The sequence below is a fragment of the Carassius gibelio genome, chromosome A9 (assembly GCF_023724105.1).
Source record: "Carassius gibelio isolate Cgi1373 ecotype wild population from Czech Republic chromosome A9, carGib1.2-hapl.c, whole genome shotgun sequence".
NCBI lineage: Eukaryota > Metazoa > Chordata > Actinopteri > Cypriniformes > Cyprinidae > Carassius > Carassius gibelio.
The window spans coordinates 21,916,486-21,937,056 of record NC_068379.1 but is presented as its reverse complement, the minus strand read 5'-3'; the positions used below and the strand labels follow the sequence as shown (position 1 = coordinate 21,937,056).

General features: G+C 35.7%; 1 protein-coding gene across 1 annotated transcript; it reads right to left on the bottom strand.

Moving 5' to 3' along the window:
• Positions 1-11,921: 11,921 nt before the first annotated feature.
• LOC128019975 (short stature homeobox protein-like) lies at positions 11,922-19,526 on the bottom strand. Its single transcript, XM_052606436.1, has 6 exons — positions 19,155-19,526; positions 17,558-17,766; positions 15,108-15,165; positions 14,734-14,822; positions 13,113-13,328; positions 11,922-12,827 (listed from the first exon to the last, which is right to left on the bottom strand). Exons 1-6 carry the CDS (start codon positions 19,405-19,407, stop codon positions 12,738-12,740), a joined length of 915 nt encoding a protein of 304 aa, XP_052462396.1. The 5' UTR covers positions 19,408-19,526; the 3' UTR covers positions 11,922-12,737.
• Between the last annotated feature and the right edge of the window lie 1,045 nt (positions 19,527-20,571).

The window sequence follows — 20,571 nt, the reverse complement described above, 5'->3', positions numbered from 1 at the left end:
AACCAAAAATTTGAAACTGACTTCATCTAGTGTTCAGATTTTTGTACTAGACATTTATGCAAATTAGCACATATTTCATTAAATAATGCCTCATTTGCATATTTAAACATAACATTTTGAAAAATTGTAATACAAAAATTGTTTGCAATAATCAATGTAATCAATCAACTGGGTAAGTAAGGTGATTCGCCTTACAGTGCAGTGTCTCGCCTTAAATTAGGAGATTTAGAAATAATAATAAAACAAATGGCTAGCTTTTTGTAGATAATCTTTGACAATGAAGCTGCTTTCAGTTGTGTTTCACCACTTGTCTCGATCGGCTGACTGTTATTAGTTTGTTTGATTTATGCTAAGTCCTTAAGCAATATTATCTGCTGCTCCAGTCTCTTCTTTAGGACTTGTTGTTCTATTGATCGACAACAATCACCAGCCAAGGCAGAGCTTCGTTCCCTTGATGCTTGCTAATTAAGATTCTGGAGCATCTCCTTTGTTTTGCCTGATCTGTCCTCTCTGTGTGCTCTTGTGTCGGTTGGGTCATATGGTGTTGCAGTCGCCTACGTGGCTTTATGCACTTAAATCTCTATCTATGTCATGGAAAAACCTTTAAGTAAAAACCAATTTGAATGTGCCCACAGACAGTCAATAATTATCATAACCCCACAATGGTGAAGGGAGAAGGACCCTTCAGCTGTTTAACTTAAAAGCTAACGCTTCAAAAAGTACATAAAACAAATAATATGACTAAAACCACAACCCTAAGAGACCTCATAATTGTCTGCTTTCATGACAACATCTATCCAGAAAATTACTCCTTAGTTCTCAAGCCTTTCGGGCAATATCACAGAGGCTATCACAAACAAGAGAAGCTTCAGAAAGCCTAGGCCTCCATAGGGATTGCTAAAACCATACGATTAGCCGGCCATGGGGATCTATTCCCATATAAACAGTTTCAAAAGAGCACTGCCTCATAGCAAACAGTGCTGCTCCGCGGCTGCTGCCTTTTCTGCTCCCCCTAACTCTTTGTCCTCCATTCAGACTTTTTAAGGCGATCTCTTATTTCCAACGAGATCCATAAAAGATGAAACAACCTTTGCGTTGATCTTCCTCAGATCTAAAGAGGAATACCTGGAGGTACAGTAGTGTTCTATGTTTATATATTGTAATGAACTGTGAGGGGTCTGGTGCAATAAAATTAGTTTTCTCCCACACACTTCTCAAGTTGATATGAGTAGGCTTTTGGACCCTCAACTTTGACATTGAGAATAGAATGGCTCTATAATTAGATGCTTCCAGTGTTGGAGAGTAACTAACTATAAAAAGAACCGATAGTGTTAAATTAACTTGTTTTATTTTCTGTAGCCTGACGGTAGTTCAGCTGTTTTCAAAATGTGTGTAGTTTGCTACATTTTCAACAAACAGGGGACTAGCTAGACAAAAGGGCCTTTGCATTGTACACAGCTTCAAATCCAAGGAAAGTATTTTTATAAACAAAAGTGCCCTCCTAAACTGTTCTCTCTCTCATATGTACTGTAGACTCATTTACAAAACAAAATGTAAGGCCTAATGTACAGTATATCTATGTGGGTAAATGTATAGATGTGTGATTAAAAAAAGAAAGAAGAAGAAAAAGGCTGGAAAAAAATTTGGGGGGTTGTGTGTATACGCTGTGTGTATATATATATATATATATATATATATATATATATATATATATATATATATATATATATATATATATATATATATATATATATATACACACACACACGCACACACACGCGCGCACACACACACACACACACACACACACACACTAAAAATATATATAATTTTTAAAACCATTTATATATTATATTTCATTTGTAAGTAGATTTGGACAAAAGCGTCTGCTAAATGGCTAAATGTAAAATGTAAATTTATAAACTCTTTTCTGAACAAAGTTAGACAGCCCAACTGTTTTCAATATTTATATTAATAAGAAATGTTTCATGAGCACCAAATTAGTGTGACATCGAAGACCCAGAGTAATGGCGCTAAAAATTCAGCTTTTCTGACACAATTTAAAATATATTAAAATAGAAACGTTATTTTAAATTGTAATAATATTCAACAATACTAGATTTTTGACTGAACTAATTATTGCAGCATTGGAGAGGACAATAGACTAAATGGAAATAAAATTCATTGTTTAATGATCCAATATGCAGTAATGCAGTATGCAGTCTGAAGCCTATGACTGACGTTTTATGTGTTATTCAAACTGAATGAAGATTAAAAAAACTCACAGGAAGTCTCTTTTAGCTTGCACCCATAATAATGAGTTCAGATTCACTCCTAAGACATTACATTCCAGATCAGCCATGTAATTCGCCCACTGCGTGTCGGCCCAGTGTCCTGGAGAGCAGTAACTGCGATCAGACACTCTGCTCATATTACACAAGGCAGGCCTCCATTAATCAGCCATCTTGGAAGAGGCCCAGCCATGGTGTACACTTAACACTTTTAACGTGCCGTTTGTCAGCCATATTGGTGTATCTGTTGTATGTATGCAACAATTTCCAAGAGACATTTTGACAGCATTGTCTTTCCAATGTCTGTGGTTTAATATGGGACTTTATACGCATACGCATGCTGAAAACAGCTGTTAGAAAACTCACTCAGGCCAGTGCACTTTGTTACAGACTGCTCATGTTTCATGGTAAGCAACTGTGTGTTCATTAGGACGTCATTTTATGTGTTAACTGATACTCTGCTCTGATACTCTGCTCTATTCCACATCCTACAGTATGTGTATATGTGTGTATATATAGCATGGTGTGTGGTGTCTTATTTTGTAATTAAAAAAATTAATAGGAGTTACCATCCAGGGCTTGCAAAATTGCTATCCCGAGGTATTATGTTTTTCAGTCGGGCTACCAAAATGCATCACCACCCTGCCTGATGGGCTATCTTGAACAGTAATATAAAATTTGTTTCTTGTTTAACGCTTGTTTCGTTTGTAGGGGTGAAGCGTTTTAATGCATTAAAGCACATAATGAGGCTAAAGAGAATTCAATTCGGTGCTCGCACACTGTTATTTGTGTGCACACAGAGAGCGGTGAGGAAAATTGTATCATGAAATCAGTATCAAGAATTGTATCACATCTTGAGTTGAGTGAATTGTTAACATCCCTATGCTACTATTCTTTTGCTGTGGTATCGAATAAGTGTTTTTTTTTTTTTTTTTTAAATAATAAAGAACCATATTTTTTGCTCATCCTTAAAATGGTGACTCAAAATCCATAACATGATATGATGAGTTTTGTGATCCTTTGCACTCCTACTCACATGACTTATGTGAAGACAAAATACAATCACTGAAGTTTTTGATCACGCTGATTTGCAGTGAAGTTCAGCCAATGTCTTTTTTTATTTGGGCTAGTTAAATTTATCTTCGGCTTCCGAAATCTGAAGAATGCATGTCTGAAGGACTACCAGGGATTTTAAAATTTTGCGAGCCCTGCCATCTTAGATTGAATTTTTCCACTAAACTCATAGCAATACATTCAGGAAATGCCTACTACTTAATATTTATTTAAAATAACATTTTATATTATTAATTATTATTACAAATCCATTATCACACAGATCATTCTAGAGAAGCTTTATTTCTAATCACAGAACATACTGCAGTGAGTTAAGGGGAAAAATAAATCTATTTGTTTATTAGTCTTTTTAAAATAACTTTATTCATGCATTTTTATTGACACTTTCCAGCACTAAATGAAATAGAAGTTTATGTTTTAGAATTTGGTGGTGGCGAGGTATCTTAGGAGGCAGCATAATTAAGCTGCCTACCTTTTGGAACACCCTTATTTTCTTTGGCCCTTCAGCAGCGCACTAGAAAGGTGGCGTGGTGCTTATGAGCTATCTGACAGACTTATTGAAAATGTGCTCTGGTGGCACGATGATAAATGGGAGGATGAAATTAAGAGGGTTTAAACAGGTTAGCCATGCAAACAGGATTTGCCTCTAAAGTGGTTTATCAATGAGTCTTTGTATTAACACTAGATATGATACCAAATGCTATTTTCGGTGATGAGCGCTCGGCTTAACAAGCACAACTCAATTTCCGAGCAGACGATTCCCTGCCACCCGTTTTGAGTAATCTGGTCCCGGCTGCGTTATTCAAATTACAATTGAATTCATCTTTCACAGCTTCATCTAATGCAGGCGTTTCTCTAGTCAAATCATGCTTTCTTAATGTGTTCATCAATATAGTATATCTGGGCCCCGGGGGACAGAGTGTAAAAGAACTTAACAGGAGAGATCTGTTTCCATAAACGTGTAGGGGATTATGTACCTATGACATTTATTAGCTTTACTACGAGGCTGCTAAAGCTGAGAGTCTGTTATCGCGCATGCAATAACTCATTTTGTGTACCAGCGTATGAAGTCGTGGAGACTGTGCTGAGAGCTAATGTTTATTATGCCCTGTGAAGATTCGCCTCTTCGAGTCGTCCCCGTGGGTTTAAAGGCATCAATATTTTCCTACTTTACCACTTCGCTCTACACACAATAGGCTACAGTGTCCAAGCTTCAAAGAACAGGACTGGCTTCCTTTGATTTCAGGTTACTATTACACAAGACACTCTTTTTTTTTTATTTAACTGGATCTTGGAAAGGTCTGATTCATTATTAACAGGAAACTGAAGGCAAAATAATTTTGTTTCATTGTCGTTTTTATCTGTTTTGTCCTAAAAACACAGCATTTGAAAGGGAAATTCAGACATGTGCTCACTTTTAACCCAGTCTTCCTTTTTTCATTTAGATGTATAATTTGACTGATTGGGTTTATGGGAGGTTGCTGCTGCACAGTAACAACACACACTGATTCATTGTGAAAAATTATACAGTTGCATTCAGTAGTTGCGATCTGGTCACGATAAGACCTAGATCTTTCCACAGCTCTTAGAAATCCACCACCTCAGTGAACTGCAGCAGTTCAAGCTGGAGAGGTTTTTATTTTTTGCTGCTATTGATTAATGGTCAGGAACTGTAAAACATTTGGGAAATGTAGAGATGGGCTATAATCAGACTATGTTACATTCCCTCTGGCTATTTACAGACCCAAGTGCCCTTAGCCTTAAGAAAGTTAACATTTTTACCTCAGAAGCATTTCTGAGCTCTACAGTAAGCGTGAGCTGGTGGGCACCATCAGGATGTTGGAAATCGCTGTCCCTATCTCGCATTGACTGGTTAAACATCATCTCTTCAGTTGATTTACAGTTTATTTTTTCATCTGACAGCACCAAATATTGTTTAAGCTCTCTTTTGTCATAGAATCGTTATGTGTTTTTGTGAAATATATTGCTTTATAATACAACATAATGTTAAGGATATTTTCCGAAATTGTGTTAAGCACCAAAAGACTGATGTGCTAGGCAATTGGTTTAGTCCAAATTGATGGGGTTGACTTGTGGCTGAGAACCCGACCTGGCGGATAACGTTGGCAGAATCGGGAATCTTGTTTTGTCTTTCATCAGCCATTTTCTCACAGCACTCGTAAACGTCTGAGCTGGTCAAAGTGGCCAACTTACAGCAAAATGAACAGCTTGAGAAGTCAATCTCATTATAGACCGCTTGAGACTGTCCCTTGAAATGAAATCATTTTTCTTGGAAGTGCCCCCAGCTAACTATGATTAATTGTGAGTGCTATGGTTTGGTTTATTGCATTGTTTTATTATGAACCTTATCAATATTGCAGCGACATTAGTGGTCCAAATTTTTTTCATCTATTTTTTCCCCCTTGTTCATGTTTCTACTTTTGGTTTTGTAGGATTTTATTTTCTTTGATTGGTTCAATAATTAGAATAATTGCTTCCGCCCATTCATTACATGGATACTCTCGTTTACTATGCTAACATTGCTAATATCCTACCATGGTAAGCTAGCATGTGCAGTTACTTTTATGGTAGTTGTAAAAGATAGTTGCAAACCTTATGTAAATTCAGCTCTCTATAATAATTGGTGAAGGGTGGCCTCACTAAAACAATAGTTAAAAACAGACTTTATTATGATTATTATGAAATATGTCTCACAGAAATGAGCGTGGTCTGTTTCATTGACAATATTGATCTCATATCATGTGACCACACTCTCAAAGCACTGCTTTGATTAAGAATTTCAGTCGTAACTGTACTCACACAAAAACAATACTTCTCAAGAGTGTTTTTCGGAATACCGGATTTTAAAGTTCCCCTCAGGATAGCACTGAAATGTATTCAGCCCACTTTGACCTCTTGCTCTTAGAATGTAGGGTGTGAGACCGTAGCTTAGCCCAGTAGCCATGTGGTAATCCCGTAAGAAATCCTTTGAGGCCTTGACAATCCTGAACATACCCGTAATCTAAATGTGAAATTTCACATTTGCTTCATGTCATGCGATCATCGATTTGTTAAACCTTCATTGCTTACGCCTACTATTAATCAGATCTTCTTAGGTAAAAGATATTGTTTCAGGCACTGTCCCTCTTATTAACATTTTGTTGTAAAAAAAGAAGTACAAGATGTTTGCGTTTACATTATAATACATTTGACCCTAAGTCAGGAATAGGCATGTAATTATTTTCCCCTCAAGTGCACTTTATTTGTAGGAGCGGAGGGATCGCTTTAGCGTGGCTCACAGTGATACTACACTGTATAAACTGCTTAGGTGGGCTGTTTGCTTTTCATTAACATTCATCCAGGATATGCTGAGGCTCCATCTGCTGAAATCTCAGCCACATTACTAAAGAGGGAGGAGAAAGAATCATGACCTTCTGCAGAAACAGAACATGCACTTTATTGTTTGATATAGGATGATTTTGTCATCGTTGTGCACCGTTATATTTTTCGGTTGTAATCTATACTATATTCACTATATATTTTAATTCAACCCGTATATGACATCGTACATGGATACAGACTATGATTGTTTGTGCTGTCCTATTTTTAGTTTAGCATTAAGTCGTTTTCATTTGATCGTCTTGTGTGCTTTGCATTTTACAGGTGTTTTTTTTTTTTTTTTTGCATGGGAGTTTCTGCTTAGCTTCTAGCTCGCATATTTGTTCCCTCATTTTAATTGAGCCTGGGCTTTTTTTTTTTTTTCAGAATCTAATGCTGTTTCATCTCTGGTTCACCCTTTAGCAAAGGCTCAAATGGCAAGCATCTCAAACACTGAAATGTTTAGATTTCTGTTTCGCCTTCATTGTTTTCTCATCAGATTTATGGTGGTTTGATATTTTGATATTTAACTAGAGATGCTGGATTTATTTTGACATTGTGCTTCATTGTTAACAGTTTATCATAATAGCATGTAATGGCTTTCTCTACAATTCTTCGTGTGTGTGTGTGTGTGTGTGTGTGTGTGTGTGGAAAACTCCTTTTGAAAAAGTTTTCTCTTGATGTTCAGTTTACAGAACATCAAGAGATTGTTGCTGACTGTAAGGGTCAAGGAAGTCATTTTAAACACAATACGGGACACATTGGACTTTGACTCAAATTAACAGTGACAACACAGAAGCTGAAGGACTGGGCAATGATTTACACAAAGCTTAGTGTGCGGTTTAAATTATACACAGCAAAAAGTCACGGTAGATTATCAAAAAAAAAACTCCCAGACAAACAGTTTGTCCCATATGGACAAACACTTGGAATTAGTGGGTTTTTTGAAACACAGCAGGGATGCATGCTGAATTTGTCTCAATAAATAATTTTGCATACTGGTGTGGAAAATTAAATATTATGGTTATAAAAACATGTCTGGTCTTTCTTCATATGCAATTTTAGATACATTTTTATGAGACTAGTCAAAAAACAGCTCCTGCTGTTATGAAGAAGTGCTTCAGATTGGTTTTGATCTGACTCGTTTCTTTGGTAAAGCCATTTCAAGCATTTACTTTATTAATATTCACTTTTTTCCCCATGGTTTTTGTTTGAAAAAGTATTGTTTAGTCGCTTGTAGAGAATAAGCGTAAAATATATTTAAAATAACTGACACTATGAAGTCATTTCAGACAGTGGCATCTGTTCACATCTTGAATAACATTAACTTAAGGAGTGTGAAATAGTGTGAGATAAATGTGGTAAACAGTGAAATGGATTTCAAAATTTTCATCATTCAATATTGCATCGCTGCAATGCATTCACATGAGAATGCTTATCTGGTTTTATCTCCCAATAGAGGGAGATAGACTAAGGGCATTGAAAAATCAGTTGCCTCTGAAGCATCTGACTTTGATTCCCACTAGTATGAAAAGATTTTCACTGTCGCCAGCCATTCAATCGTAAAGCTTATCTGAAAGCAGTGGGAATGCCAGAGAGACATGACTCCGTTGGTTGTTTATCACTTCTAGTAATCAGAAATGAAACCAGCATTGATCACTAGTGAAAACATCGAAACAGCACTGGTTATTATTACTTTCAATCAAAATATTCCTGAAATTTTCTATACAAGTTCTTAAGCTTCTGAGTTTTTAAGAAATCTGGTCTCAGTTATTATCTGCAAGTGAAATATTTAACAATAATCAACATGGGAACAATAATTATAACTCAAAGCATTTTAACAAGAGATAAATGTTTGGTTTTATCTGATTTTCTGTCTGGAAGGGCATGATCTCAGAATCAATATATTTTAGTTATGTCTAACTGAAGGCATAATTTAATTTAAACAACAAGTGCTTTCACAAAATACATACAGCATCCCGTTTAAGCCTTTTGTTGTGAAAATGGAATAAACAGGAAACACTTTTCTCTGAAAGGTAAACAGAAACTGTGTTCATTGTTATGCAATATCAGATTTATTGTAGATTTGATATTTAATGATTTTATAAGCAATTTCTGTTTTAGCAATCAAAATAAACATTATTAAACATGATTGAATAATCATTGAACACATCTTAGTGTTTATATATATATATATATATATATATATACATATATTCACACACACATACATGATAAATATTGTGTGTTGTTTTGTGTTTTAACAAATGGATTCACGGTGATTTGTTTGTATGTTTTTTGTCACTCAAAGTGGAGGCTAACAGATTTTGAACTGTAACTTTTATGCTGCAAGAGAAATGGCACCTAAAGAAGAGTCTCGCTACTTTACTATTCTGTTAGATCCAAGTCCTGTAGGGTTTCAGTTTGATGCATCAAAATACAACAGATTTAGACTGAGTAAGAAAGCAATCCCAGACCAAGAAAATGGCTAGCTTATTGGTTGAGATTTAAGTGGCTGATAGTTTAACACTGTGAAGTTTTGCAACGTTTTCTCCCACTTGATTTAAGAACCAAATAACTGGCTACAGATGTGTCAAATAAGACTTAATTGTTGATCGAATGAGGATATATTAGCTATTGTCAATGCATTCAGTTAACATATACATATACAACTGAAATCCAGCTCCAGAGCATTTCTTGTTGTTTTTGTCACTGCTTGAATTCAGCACAACACCTTTCCGAAAAAAATAATAATAATAAAAAAAAATAATAATAAAAAAAAAAATATATATATATATATATATATATATATATATATATATATATATATATATATATATATATATATATATATATATATATATATATACGTCTTTCTTCTTTAGAGCCTTGGTGAAAAGATTAAAACATTTCCTTGCACTTACAAAGAGAAACAATATTTACGTAAGTTATGCATGGACATATACCATAGTTTGGCTGATATTGATAAGGCTCACGTGAATCGGTAGCACGTGTTAAGTTCTTCTGGTTTCAGCAGGAATGGCACAAAGTGGGGAAGATGCTTGAATAAGTCATGTTTTTGCCTTTTCTCACTCAAAACCATTTAATTTTCCTATGCAGAATATAATTCAGCATTTCATAAGTGTAATACTCTCATAAGTTGTTAGATGTTACAGTAAGTGTCTCTTCCTTGAACGTACAAGATGGGAGTATTTTCTGAAGTTTCTTTCATGCTACGAAAAAATAACATTTTAAATGGACATCAGCTTTAGTATTGTCAGTCATATGACTGCATTAAACTTCAAGTCACTTTTAATGCAAGCAATAACATTGATAAAAAAAATAAAAAAATTTTTAATTTGATTTACTTTTAATTAAGCCTTTTCATAGGCCATTTGCTTGTCTTTATTAGTGACTTGTGGCCAGTATAAATACCTTTGTGTGTTTGTACATGTTAAAAGGAAGCCTTGTGTGTTGATTGATGGTGGTATATGTTGGCAATTATTAGAGAACATAAAAGGATGCTGTTATGTTCTGCTTCATTCAGCAGACCCCAGCCAGAGGTCAGTGCCTAAATGTGCAGGTATCAGCCTCTGCCTATATCACTCCATCTTGATGTATGAGTGCTAAGCTACAAATGAAATGTGCTCCGACCTTTTAGGGGGTACTTGCTCAACAGGACGCCATTTGGACTAATTTCTCCATGCAATTTAGACAAAAAGCCACTATGTTGCCTGCAATTACTTTGTGTACACACATCTGGATTTGGGTTTCCAGATGCAACAAGGCCTCCAAAAAAGGCTTGCAAAAGTCAGATGTGATTGTGATGTTATTTAAGATATGTTTGTGGGGGGGGGGGGGGTTACAGATCCATATTGCACCTCATACATGACAAAGAGGCATGAATTTGTCTCAGTAGGCTCAAGGATCAACATCTAGTACATTTTGATGGTAAAGACATTTTCATTTAATTCAAAACCATTTTTAGCTTCTCAGATGTAATATATTGTGGCTCTTCTATATAGAGCATTCTTGTAGTAATTTTAACAAATAATAATATGTGCATATAATATACGAACATGTCTGAACCAGAGCTTCCTTTATTCAGAAAATTGCAGAGGGCCACAAGTTTTACAAACTCTATTACAAATATTTATAACTTTTATTGATAGATTACTTGTACAAGATGTACATTCTTTTTTTGTGTGTGAAACAACAGAAGAAAAACAAATCAATGGTGAATCATGTTTGGGCATGCTTGCATATGCAATATGATGGGATACAACAAATTCCTTGGAGCATAAAGAACATCTCAACACAAAGTATTATGGTTTCATCCACCATCCCTGAAATGTTTGTAAACTCAAACACGCTACATTTTAGTCAAACAAATGTACTGCAGTCACACCTTCGCGTAAAACTGTTGCAAATGTTAACATTTAAAAAATATATAAAAATAAATGCAAAGCCATGTAAGTATGTACACTTGAAATTTGACTATTTAACATTTATAAACTTTCAGATAAAATAATAAATAAAAGCACCAATGACGTCAATTAAAGAAACGGAAACATTCCTAAACAACTGTAATGGTGAACAATGAAAACAGCCAACAATGTAGCGTTCATTGTTCGAGGTAGACCTGACCAAGATCTACTACCGTAGTTCAAAGGCAATTGATGTCTGAACTGGCTATCTATTTCATAGGACAGTCATGGAAATAATACTGCTTTTGTTATCTTGGTAACAAATTCTTAAGCTTGCTATATTCAATTCAGGGAACTGTAGACCGGTTGTTGTTTATATGGAGAAAAAAGACTCTGGATCCAGTTGCTGAAACTCATGTCATACTGTAAATGACTCTGGAACTTTAAATTAAATAATTCTAACTCTATTAACGCGATCAAATTGTTGTCTTTGGTGGATTTATTGTTATGTTAAAACCCAGACATGTTTATGATCCATAAACCTAGAGCATTTTTGTACAGTGTCAGTTACAGGGGAATTCAACATCTCTTTAAATGCACGTGTACAAAACTATATTCGAATACCATTGAACTTCGGGGAGGTATGGCACATTGCAAAGAGTACGCAAATAATTTTCTACACAGCTTTTAAAGATGTGTTTGTGGCGAGGAACTTTCAACATATCGACATCAGTGCCAAAAACCCACCAACTTCAAAATCGCTGTTTAATTAGCAAACATCAACCGCTATATTACGTTTTCCATATTTACAGTATTGCACTTAACTGCACATAATTGCATTTCAGTTAAACTGATCTTCCTTAAAATGTTAAATTACGCAGTTACCTTTTATCCTTTTCGAGACAAACGAACAAAAACAAGTCATTTCAATGTATTTCAGCAAAACGAAAGCCAAATTTGTTTCCCCCTTACATAGTAGTATATCTTGCATTAAGGATTGTAAACCCCTTAAAAGCAAGACCTGAAGTGCAAAAGCTATAGGTTCACTTCTATTCCAGGACACATCACATAAAAAAGAGAGCACAAAATATGAGAATGAAAGCTAAAGTCCATACACATGCCCAGAAGGAAGTAACAGCAACGCAACATTTCCTCCCAAAACAGAAAGAATCATAAGATTTCCACTAAAAACCAGGAGATTGTACCAATGATGTTATTGCTGTTTCCAGTCTTTGTCCACAGCAGAATGAACAATGAAAAACTAAATAAAATAAAAAAAATGCAAATAACTGCTTTAGATATTCATTGTAATGGAGGCTTATCATGGCAGTGATCAACATAGATGTATGTCAGTTACAATGGAGGCCAGCCCCAATAGGTCAATCCTTCATTTGAGCACGTGCACTAGGCAGCGGCACAGTGGTAGGAGGCAAAAATGGCCGTCTCTTTCTTTTCACTTTGAGGTTGAGATTCCAAAGTCTCAGTGTCTGTCCATAAAAACACAATCTCTAGCCTCACTTTGTGTCTGCCTTTTGCTTTTTTAAAAGTCTTCGCTCCTAGTTGGTTTTCAGACAGACATCCAGATATTTTTGTATGGTCCTGGAGCTGTGATCTGTGCCTGGAAAGGGCTGAGCCAGTGGCCTCCAAGAAGTCCTGCCTGTTGGACGAAAAGTAAAAGGTGATTCATTGGTATTTAATTACCTTTCTCTACAAGTGGTTTGTTTTGGCAGCTGGGTTTTTTGTGACTTTTTTTCTCTCTCTCGCTCTCATTCTCTCCCCTTACACCCCTTTTTTTCTCTTTTGTTTTTATTTTGTTTCGTTTTAACTGTGAGTGTCACGGCCTTTTCACAGGCTTAGTCTTGTGTTAGAAGCAATTATCAGTTCAGAGCAGCAGAGAAGCCCATGGGGGTCAGAGTCCCAGCGCCTCGGCGTGTTTTCTTGCCTTGAGTCGCAGGTCAGCGATGCTGGAGTTCTTGCTATTGCTCTTGGCAGCTGCTACCACGGCGGCCGCCGCAGAGGCCGAGTCTGCCAGCGACGCGATTGGTAATCCAAAAGGCGGGGGCGGGAACATCAGATAGGGAGCGTGGGCTGCGAGGTGTGGGTGCAGGTGAGGATGGGAGTGTGTTCCGACCCCCTCCAACTGTAACTGAGCTTGGACCTGTGGGGCAGGCAAAAACAAACATGGAGTTAGTCAGCGGCTGCGGGGTCAGCTCGAGGAGCGGCAGGGATCCAGTTTCAGGCTCGGACACCTCTCTGAAGGTTTTCGCAAACTGTTTGCTTTCAGTGAAAACAGTCACTTGCTCAGTGCATTCTTTTTCATCTGCTCTTGAGCTAAATTATTATGCAATGAGCTCAGACAGCTTAATAGTCAAAGAACTTCCAACAGCTGCAAATCTCACATCTCAGCATATTAGTTTGATCCACACTGAATCTTGCCATACAACCGTTAAAAGCTGCAACATCATGTAATTTTAATTATATATTCAATGGCATAAATAAACAATTTTGCACCCAAAATATTCATTCTCTTATATATAAATATTTATTCAAATGGTTCCTAGGGGTGGAAGGGAAGATGTAAGCAGGCGGCATAAAATATCAGGTTGCAGATTCTTAGCAATTATTTCAGTAAGATGAGGTGAAAATTAGACATCCACTGACTTAAAAAGTGACTTATTTTTTTATTTTCTTTTTTAGTATTCTTCTCATGTATCTTTCTCTGCACAGAGACCATAAATATTTCAAAGCTTTACATTTTGCAGTCCAACTAAAATACAACATCTGACAAGCTGCACAAGTTTTTGACAGTAGGAAAGAATGTTTCTGTTTTCCACATGAATACAAACATAGGGAGATTACTTTGAAAGGGGGATAAATAACGTCAGACCTGGTAGTCAGTTATTTTTGGAAAATAATCAGGTATGAATATGGCCTATCGCATCCGAGTTTCTTTGCTGCTCACAATTTCTAACCAAAGGCCTTCTGACTTTATTCCTGGCACTTGCATTTATTTTAATTATCTCTGTGTGAAAATACACATGAAAATTAAAGCAGCCCCTTGCTCCAGCATCTCCACAAATCAGTCAGACTGGACTGTGCAACCCCTCTACAGGAGCAGTCAGAACAACAGGTGGTGGACATTTGTGGTGTTCAGTATGCAGTCCTCATGCCTCAGTCCTGCCAATGCTGCTCAGTGCCAATAACCATCAGTGCGTTATTCCTCTCTTTCATAATCTCTTTTATCTGCCTTTCCCTAGCTGTGCTATTAGCTTAATTATGGTTGCTCTCTCGTCTGGCTGATGCAGACAGTTCTTCACCACCAGATGAAATGTCTCTCGGTCCCTCTTATCTCTTTCGTATCTCATCGGGCCCCGGAGGTGAAAGGTTCGCGCCCTTCGCGCAACGCATGACTAGCATAACATCAGATTGTTTGTCAAAGCCTAAACATTTTTCGGCCAGTAAGCAACTTTTATGTGATTTATTTAGTCGACTGAACTGCACGTTTGCACATCACAGAACACACAATATAAAGAACAAAGCCGTTTCAGCTTCGTTACTCCTACCTGTTGAAATGGCATTCTTAGTGCGCCCATATTCACGTAAGGAGCGACCCTGCATGCGTCCAGGTGACTGGCGGTGCCCAAAATAACGCCTGAATAGAAAAGAATAATAAATGAGCAAAGATAGTCATAATGATTTTTTTATGAAGATGATTTCACCATTTACATCAAGTTTAAAATGTAATGAGATATAAAATTGTGTGATGATGAAGTGGACACATAAGAGCTGCTACAGCTCACGAGCACCCAGTTCTACTCTGACTTGGGTCATGCCCCTTTATAAATGAAATAAAATATGCTTTAAATATTAAAATCTAATATTACACATTACATTTAATAATTAGGTTATTTATTAAAATATTATTTATGCTTTTTACCTTTGTGCATTTGATTTTCCTGTTTTCGGCATTTCGCTCTTCTGTTCTGAAACCATACCTAAAACAGAAAAAATATCTTGTTCATCACAACTTAAATTACAGAAATTTGCATATTTGTTATATTTATTTTGTCCATGCAACCCACGTTAGAGAAAAACTATGCCGATTTCTGTTGCCTCTGATAATCGGCGAAGTTTATTATTTCATTAGACATTTCAGTTGGAAAAGCGAGTTCAGCTATTTATTGTTCCACAAATCTTCTTCATAATAAATATTCCAATTTTTAGTCTTCTACGCCAATTAATTATCTGTGTATTATTTGGCTTTGTCTAACCTATATGTAAAACATTTTCGTTTTCTTATTTATTTATTTTTCTTTAAATTAGCTAAATAATGTAGGCCTACAATCTCTTGTCAAAGCACCATGTAAACTAACTGGCAATTTGACATTGCTAAAATGTAGGCCTTTATCTATTTTTGTTTTCTCCAATAAAATTAATTTGCTGCATCACAGGTGCTTGAGAAAACATGAATGAAAATATGAATTATGAACAGAGCAAAAGTAATCTACGGCTACAGTTCTCTATCATTACTCGCTTTGGTCGTTTCAGTTAAATCAGGCTATTAGCGCTGCTTTTTCAACTCTCAGACTCGCTCATTAAAATTTTAAAGGAAACGTCTGTCAATCTGTTTTTTTTTGTTTTTTTTTTGTTGTTGTTGTTTGTTTTTTTGTTTTTTTTTTTTGTTTTTTGTAAGACACTCGGATTTTGAATTATAGAATCTATTATTATTATTATTATTATTATTATTATTATTATTATTCAGTGTGTGACTTTTAGTGCGCCAAAATGAATGCATCATCTTTCAGTCTTTGATCGATTGTAATTATCCAGCACTATGCTATAGGGAAAGTGAGCTACACTGGTTTCGACAGTTATTTCTTCATTAAGGACCACTCAATGATGCGGTTCACAAATACCCTAATCTGATTTCCTTTTGATTTTTATTAGAGACAGTGAATAATGACATTTAATTTAGCCCTGCACCAAAAACCGAAAGATATTAGTCGTAATTGAATTACTGCCTTCTCCTCACCGAGGTCTCATAACTTTCAATTAGATTCTTGACAGCTGGTCGGCGTAGGGCTTCTATAGGACAGTATAGTAGCAGGTCCATATCAACTAGGCAAGCTCACGTCCATTGCATTTAACTCTGAATTTTCTGCGAAAATTGAAATGTGATACGAAAATGCCATTGTGATGCATTATAACAGAGGCGTCTATTTAAGGCAGTATGAATTTTTGGTTGCATCAAATCACAGTTCTGACCCATTCTTTGCTCTCCTCTTTTAATCTGATTTCGCCTCCGCCTCTGAAACATTAAAAATATGTTGCAAGCTGTCACACTGGCAAACAATGTTACTTATTTTCCCATTACGTTTTGTAACACGGTCTGTGTCACTGTAGGTGTTAAAACGGAATTGGATTATTCCTAATACATTTTTATAGGAACAGTATATCAAGGCGATGGGCAGATATTACAAAGATAAGGTTGGAGAAAATGAGGTGAGTGACATAAGAAGGTATCCCTGCAGCAGCGGTTCAATCTCTTCATTAATTTTAATGATGTGGTTAGATCTTTCTGAATAACAGATAGATAACAGAAATGCTTTGTGTAGGCTATGAGTGAACAGAACAACAACCGTCTCCAAATGGTAAACATCTCAGGCGCAGGGTATAGGCTATGATATACAAATTACTTAAGCAAATGTGTAGGAGAAATGAAGGCCTAGCATCACACTTACTATCTGTATTATTTATTTGATAATTTTCTCCTTGCCAGTTCACTTCCCTTTAGGCTATAACAAGAACGTCTTCCTAAGAAGGGTGTAAGAGTACATTAATAATTTAATAGATTGCCTATTATTTCTACTTTTAAAAACAGCTAACAAAAGTCCTTTAGTTTTACGTGTAGGCCTACATTAAGTTATCAGCGTCATAAATTCCTCTAGGCATATAAATATATATCTACACCACAGCAGCGCTATTATAGGAGACTTAGTATCTCTATTACTTGCTTAAATCAAATATAAAAGCAAGAAACATTATGAATAATCTCCGTATTTTTCTCAATTATGCTATGCTGGTTGTAGCCTACTTTAAACCTGTTTCGTGAACATGTAGGCCTCCATAAAACAATGAAAAATGAGTGACACAGATCCCCCGTTTGACATCAGGATTATTTGCTAAAAGGTGCACTCGTGATGCATTCGTTTAAAAATGAATGATTTTTTTTTTTTTAATCTATGTAGTCATGTATAATATTTGCCTGATTTGTCTGCTCTATTTATTTTTATTTTTTTATTTTTTTTGCTTTTTTCATTTTAGATTCATTTATTTTTTTCAATAATAAAAAGAATCACTAAAGTGTTTGGAAGAATTGGCTCTTACCTGCACGCGGGCCTCTGACAGCCCGAGCCTCTGACTCAGCTCCTCGCGCATGAAGGCGTCCGGGTAATGCGTCTCATCAAATAAGCGCTCCAGTTCATTCAGCTGCTCTAAGGTAAAATTTGTTCTGCTCCGTCTCTGCTTCAGTTTACTCTGTGCGTCCTCGTCCTCTGACTTCACATCTTCCTTCTTGTCTTTGCAATCATAAATACCTGTGAAAATACAGCATAAACGAATCAACAAATTATTTCTTTTAAAGCGTTCATTTATTACACGAGTGTATAAAAAGCGTGCAGATGGCGGCTCAGAAGTAATCTGGAATTAAATACATCTAATTAATAGTAGCCTATACGACGTCAACAGGGACCACTTTTTTTCTCGAAGATATAGCCTATCTTAAAAATTAAAAATTAAACCAAGATAAACGGTGAGAAATTGCTGCTGCTTTGAAAAAAAGACGTAATAGTTTACATTGTGGAAATCGTATTACAAATAACACTGACTTACAAATAAACACTTAAATTGTCTCGATTTTCTTTTAATATGCAGGCCTATGAATTGTAATTGGGCAGATTCTTATATTTAAGATACAAAGATAAAGAGATATTACAAGATATTACAAGATATTAGGAAAAATGTAAAGTTTACAAAGAGCAAATTCACCTCTGCACGTTTAGTATATATATATATATATATATATATATATATATATATATATATATATATATATATATAATTCCAGCAGTATTAATAAACTGTTTGCAATAAATAAATGTAAACTTACACAACTTTGTCTTACTGCAATAGTTTTCTCGCTTTCTTTTGTTTTCAGTGCAGTATATAGCCTAGCCTATTATCAATGGCATTTAAATGTAGCTACTCAATTATTATCATTATTGTTATTATTATTAGCAGTAGTAGTAATAGTAGTAAGCATTGGTATTATTATTGAGGTGTTTCATTCCAAAACAAGATGTCATGGGCCTGCCATGATTGTCGTCTTTCTTCGCAGTTTGTGAAGCGAACCCGTTTTAAATTAAATCTCACTTTGAAAATATTATCACCCATATGGTTCTGTGTTAAATGACAGCCTGTTTAACTTTATTTACACGAGTGTTTGTACGTTAAGAGAAAATAAGTTTTTACTCATTTCCTGACAATTTAAGGAACAAATAGGAATAAATTGACAGATCGACCTTTCAGATTTGACAAGGGCCTAATGTTTTGACTTTAATAGGCTACTTCAAGTGTGAGTACGGACTTTTTCTTATTTTGTTAGTTTGTTTAACATTTACTGAGATTATCTTGAAATTAATCTTGTATTTCTGTTCTTTTTCAAAAGAAAACGGTTCTCTGCACGGCACGAACAAGTGCCCACTGCATCAGCTGAATAAAAGCTTGAATTTCTCCACGCACTCGCATGCTAGTTAGCCTCTCGAGGCGATCGAAATCTCTCTATAAGATTATGAAAATGACCTCAATATACAATGTATTCAGATTGTATAGCTATTTTAACAACGTATTCGCGCGAAAATCTAATTGTAAACGCATCTGCGGCGAAACACGTTATTAGCCAACACTTCACGAAAGTGTAACTCACCGTCAGTAGCCCGTGTCATGTTAAACTCCTTCAATTTCTCCTTTTCCAGCTCTACGTGCTCCTTGTAAAGGTGTATCGGACAATGGTTGTTGTTGGTTTCTGTAATCTCCTGAAGGCTGGTCTCCGAGTTTCCCAGCTCTCTGGCTCGGGCTAAACCACTCTCCAAAACTTCCCTGTATGTGATGCTCTCTTTGCTGCTCTCCTTGCTTTTCTTATCGAAGGATTTCGACACGAACGCCGTGAGTTCTTCCATGGCTGATTACAGAAATCCACTTTAAAATGTATCTAACCCGTATCTTTTTGTCTGCTCAACAATGCATTCGTCGATATGTTTGCGTGTAGAAGGTTTAGATCACTCCTGCTGTTATGTCTGTGTTTTTCAGATCACACTATTTATACACGGCCACCTCAGCCCGGCCCCCATCGCCATCATGTCTGGAGTCATTACAGGCGCTTCTGAATCCAACTTTCAGCGGCTTTTCCTCAAATCAATGCTGCACTGCATGGAGTCCCCTTAATTTAATTATAATTAATTAGGATTCCTACAGTGCCGTGTGGTCAATTGGAAATGGGAACCGTGTTTAATTAATTCCGTGATAATTTCACTGACGCAATTAGAGGATATGAATATTGCAGCATGACATTATCAGTTCATTCTGGTATATTGACGTTAACATGGACGGAGGCTATCGAGAATCTGATGATGGAAATTAGAAAAACTAGTCGAGCGAAAATAGTCAACTTGCACATGATCGTCCAATTTGTTGAAAACTTTTCGATGTTTTCTTCGTCAGTCATTATGTTGAGTGTGTTATTTAGCTAGTTTGTCTGATATAGCCTATAATAAAGTATTTTTAAGAAGTAGTAACTTGCACGTTTTATATTAATTTATTATATTCCTATATAACAATTTACATTAATAGGCCTACATTTTAATAAAATATTAATCCTGATATTTTAAGAAATTACTGGTAGCTATAAATAATATCGTAAACTGGCCGCTTTCGTATAGCCTAGTTGATAGCTATTCCACACTGTTAGCAATTGATGTAATAATTACAATACATTTTTAACAGTGCGGTTGGCTATAATTTTCCCACATGTTCTTTTCTTTTATTAGAAAACGTATTTTTATTCAACAATTTAAAAACATTGTTTTTATCCCAAATTGTAAACATTCGAATACATACAGTATAAAACATTCAAAACTTTTATAAACATTTTAAACCCACGTGTAAAGATAAGAAAACAGTCAGTGTGATTGTAGCACAAACTGAACAAAAGTCTTTGCTATAATTGTTAGGCTAATTTTGTAGCCTATATGTCACAGTTGCACGACGCAAGTCTTATTGCTAAAGCCTACCTTTGATCTTAATACCATAAAAACATGCAAGGCATATGGTATCTTAATATTTTT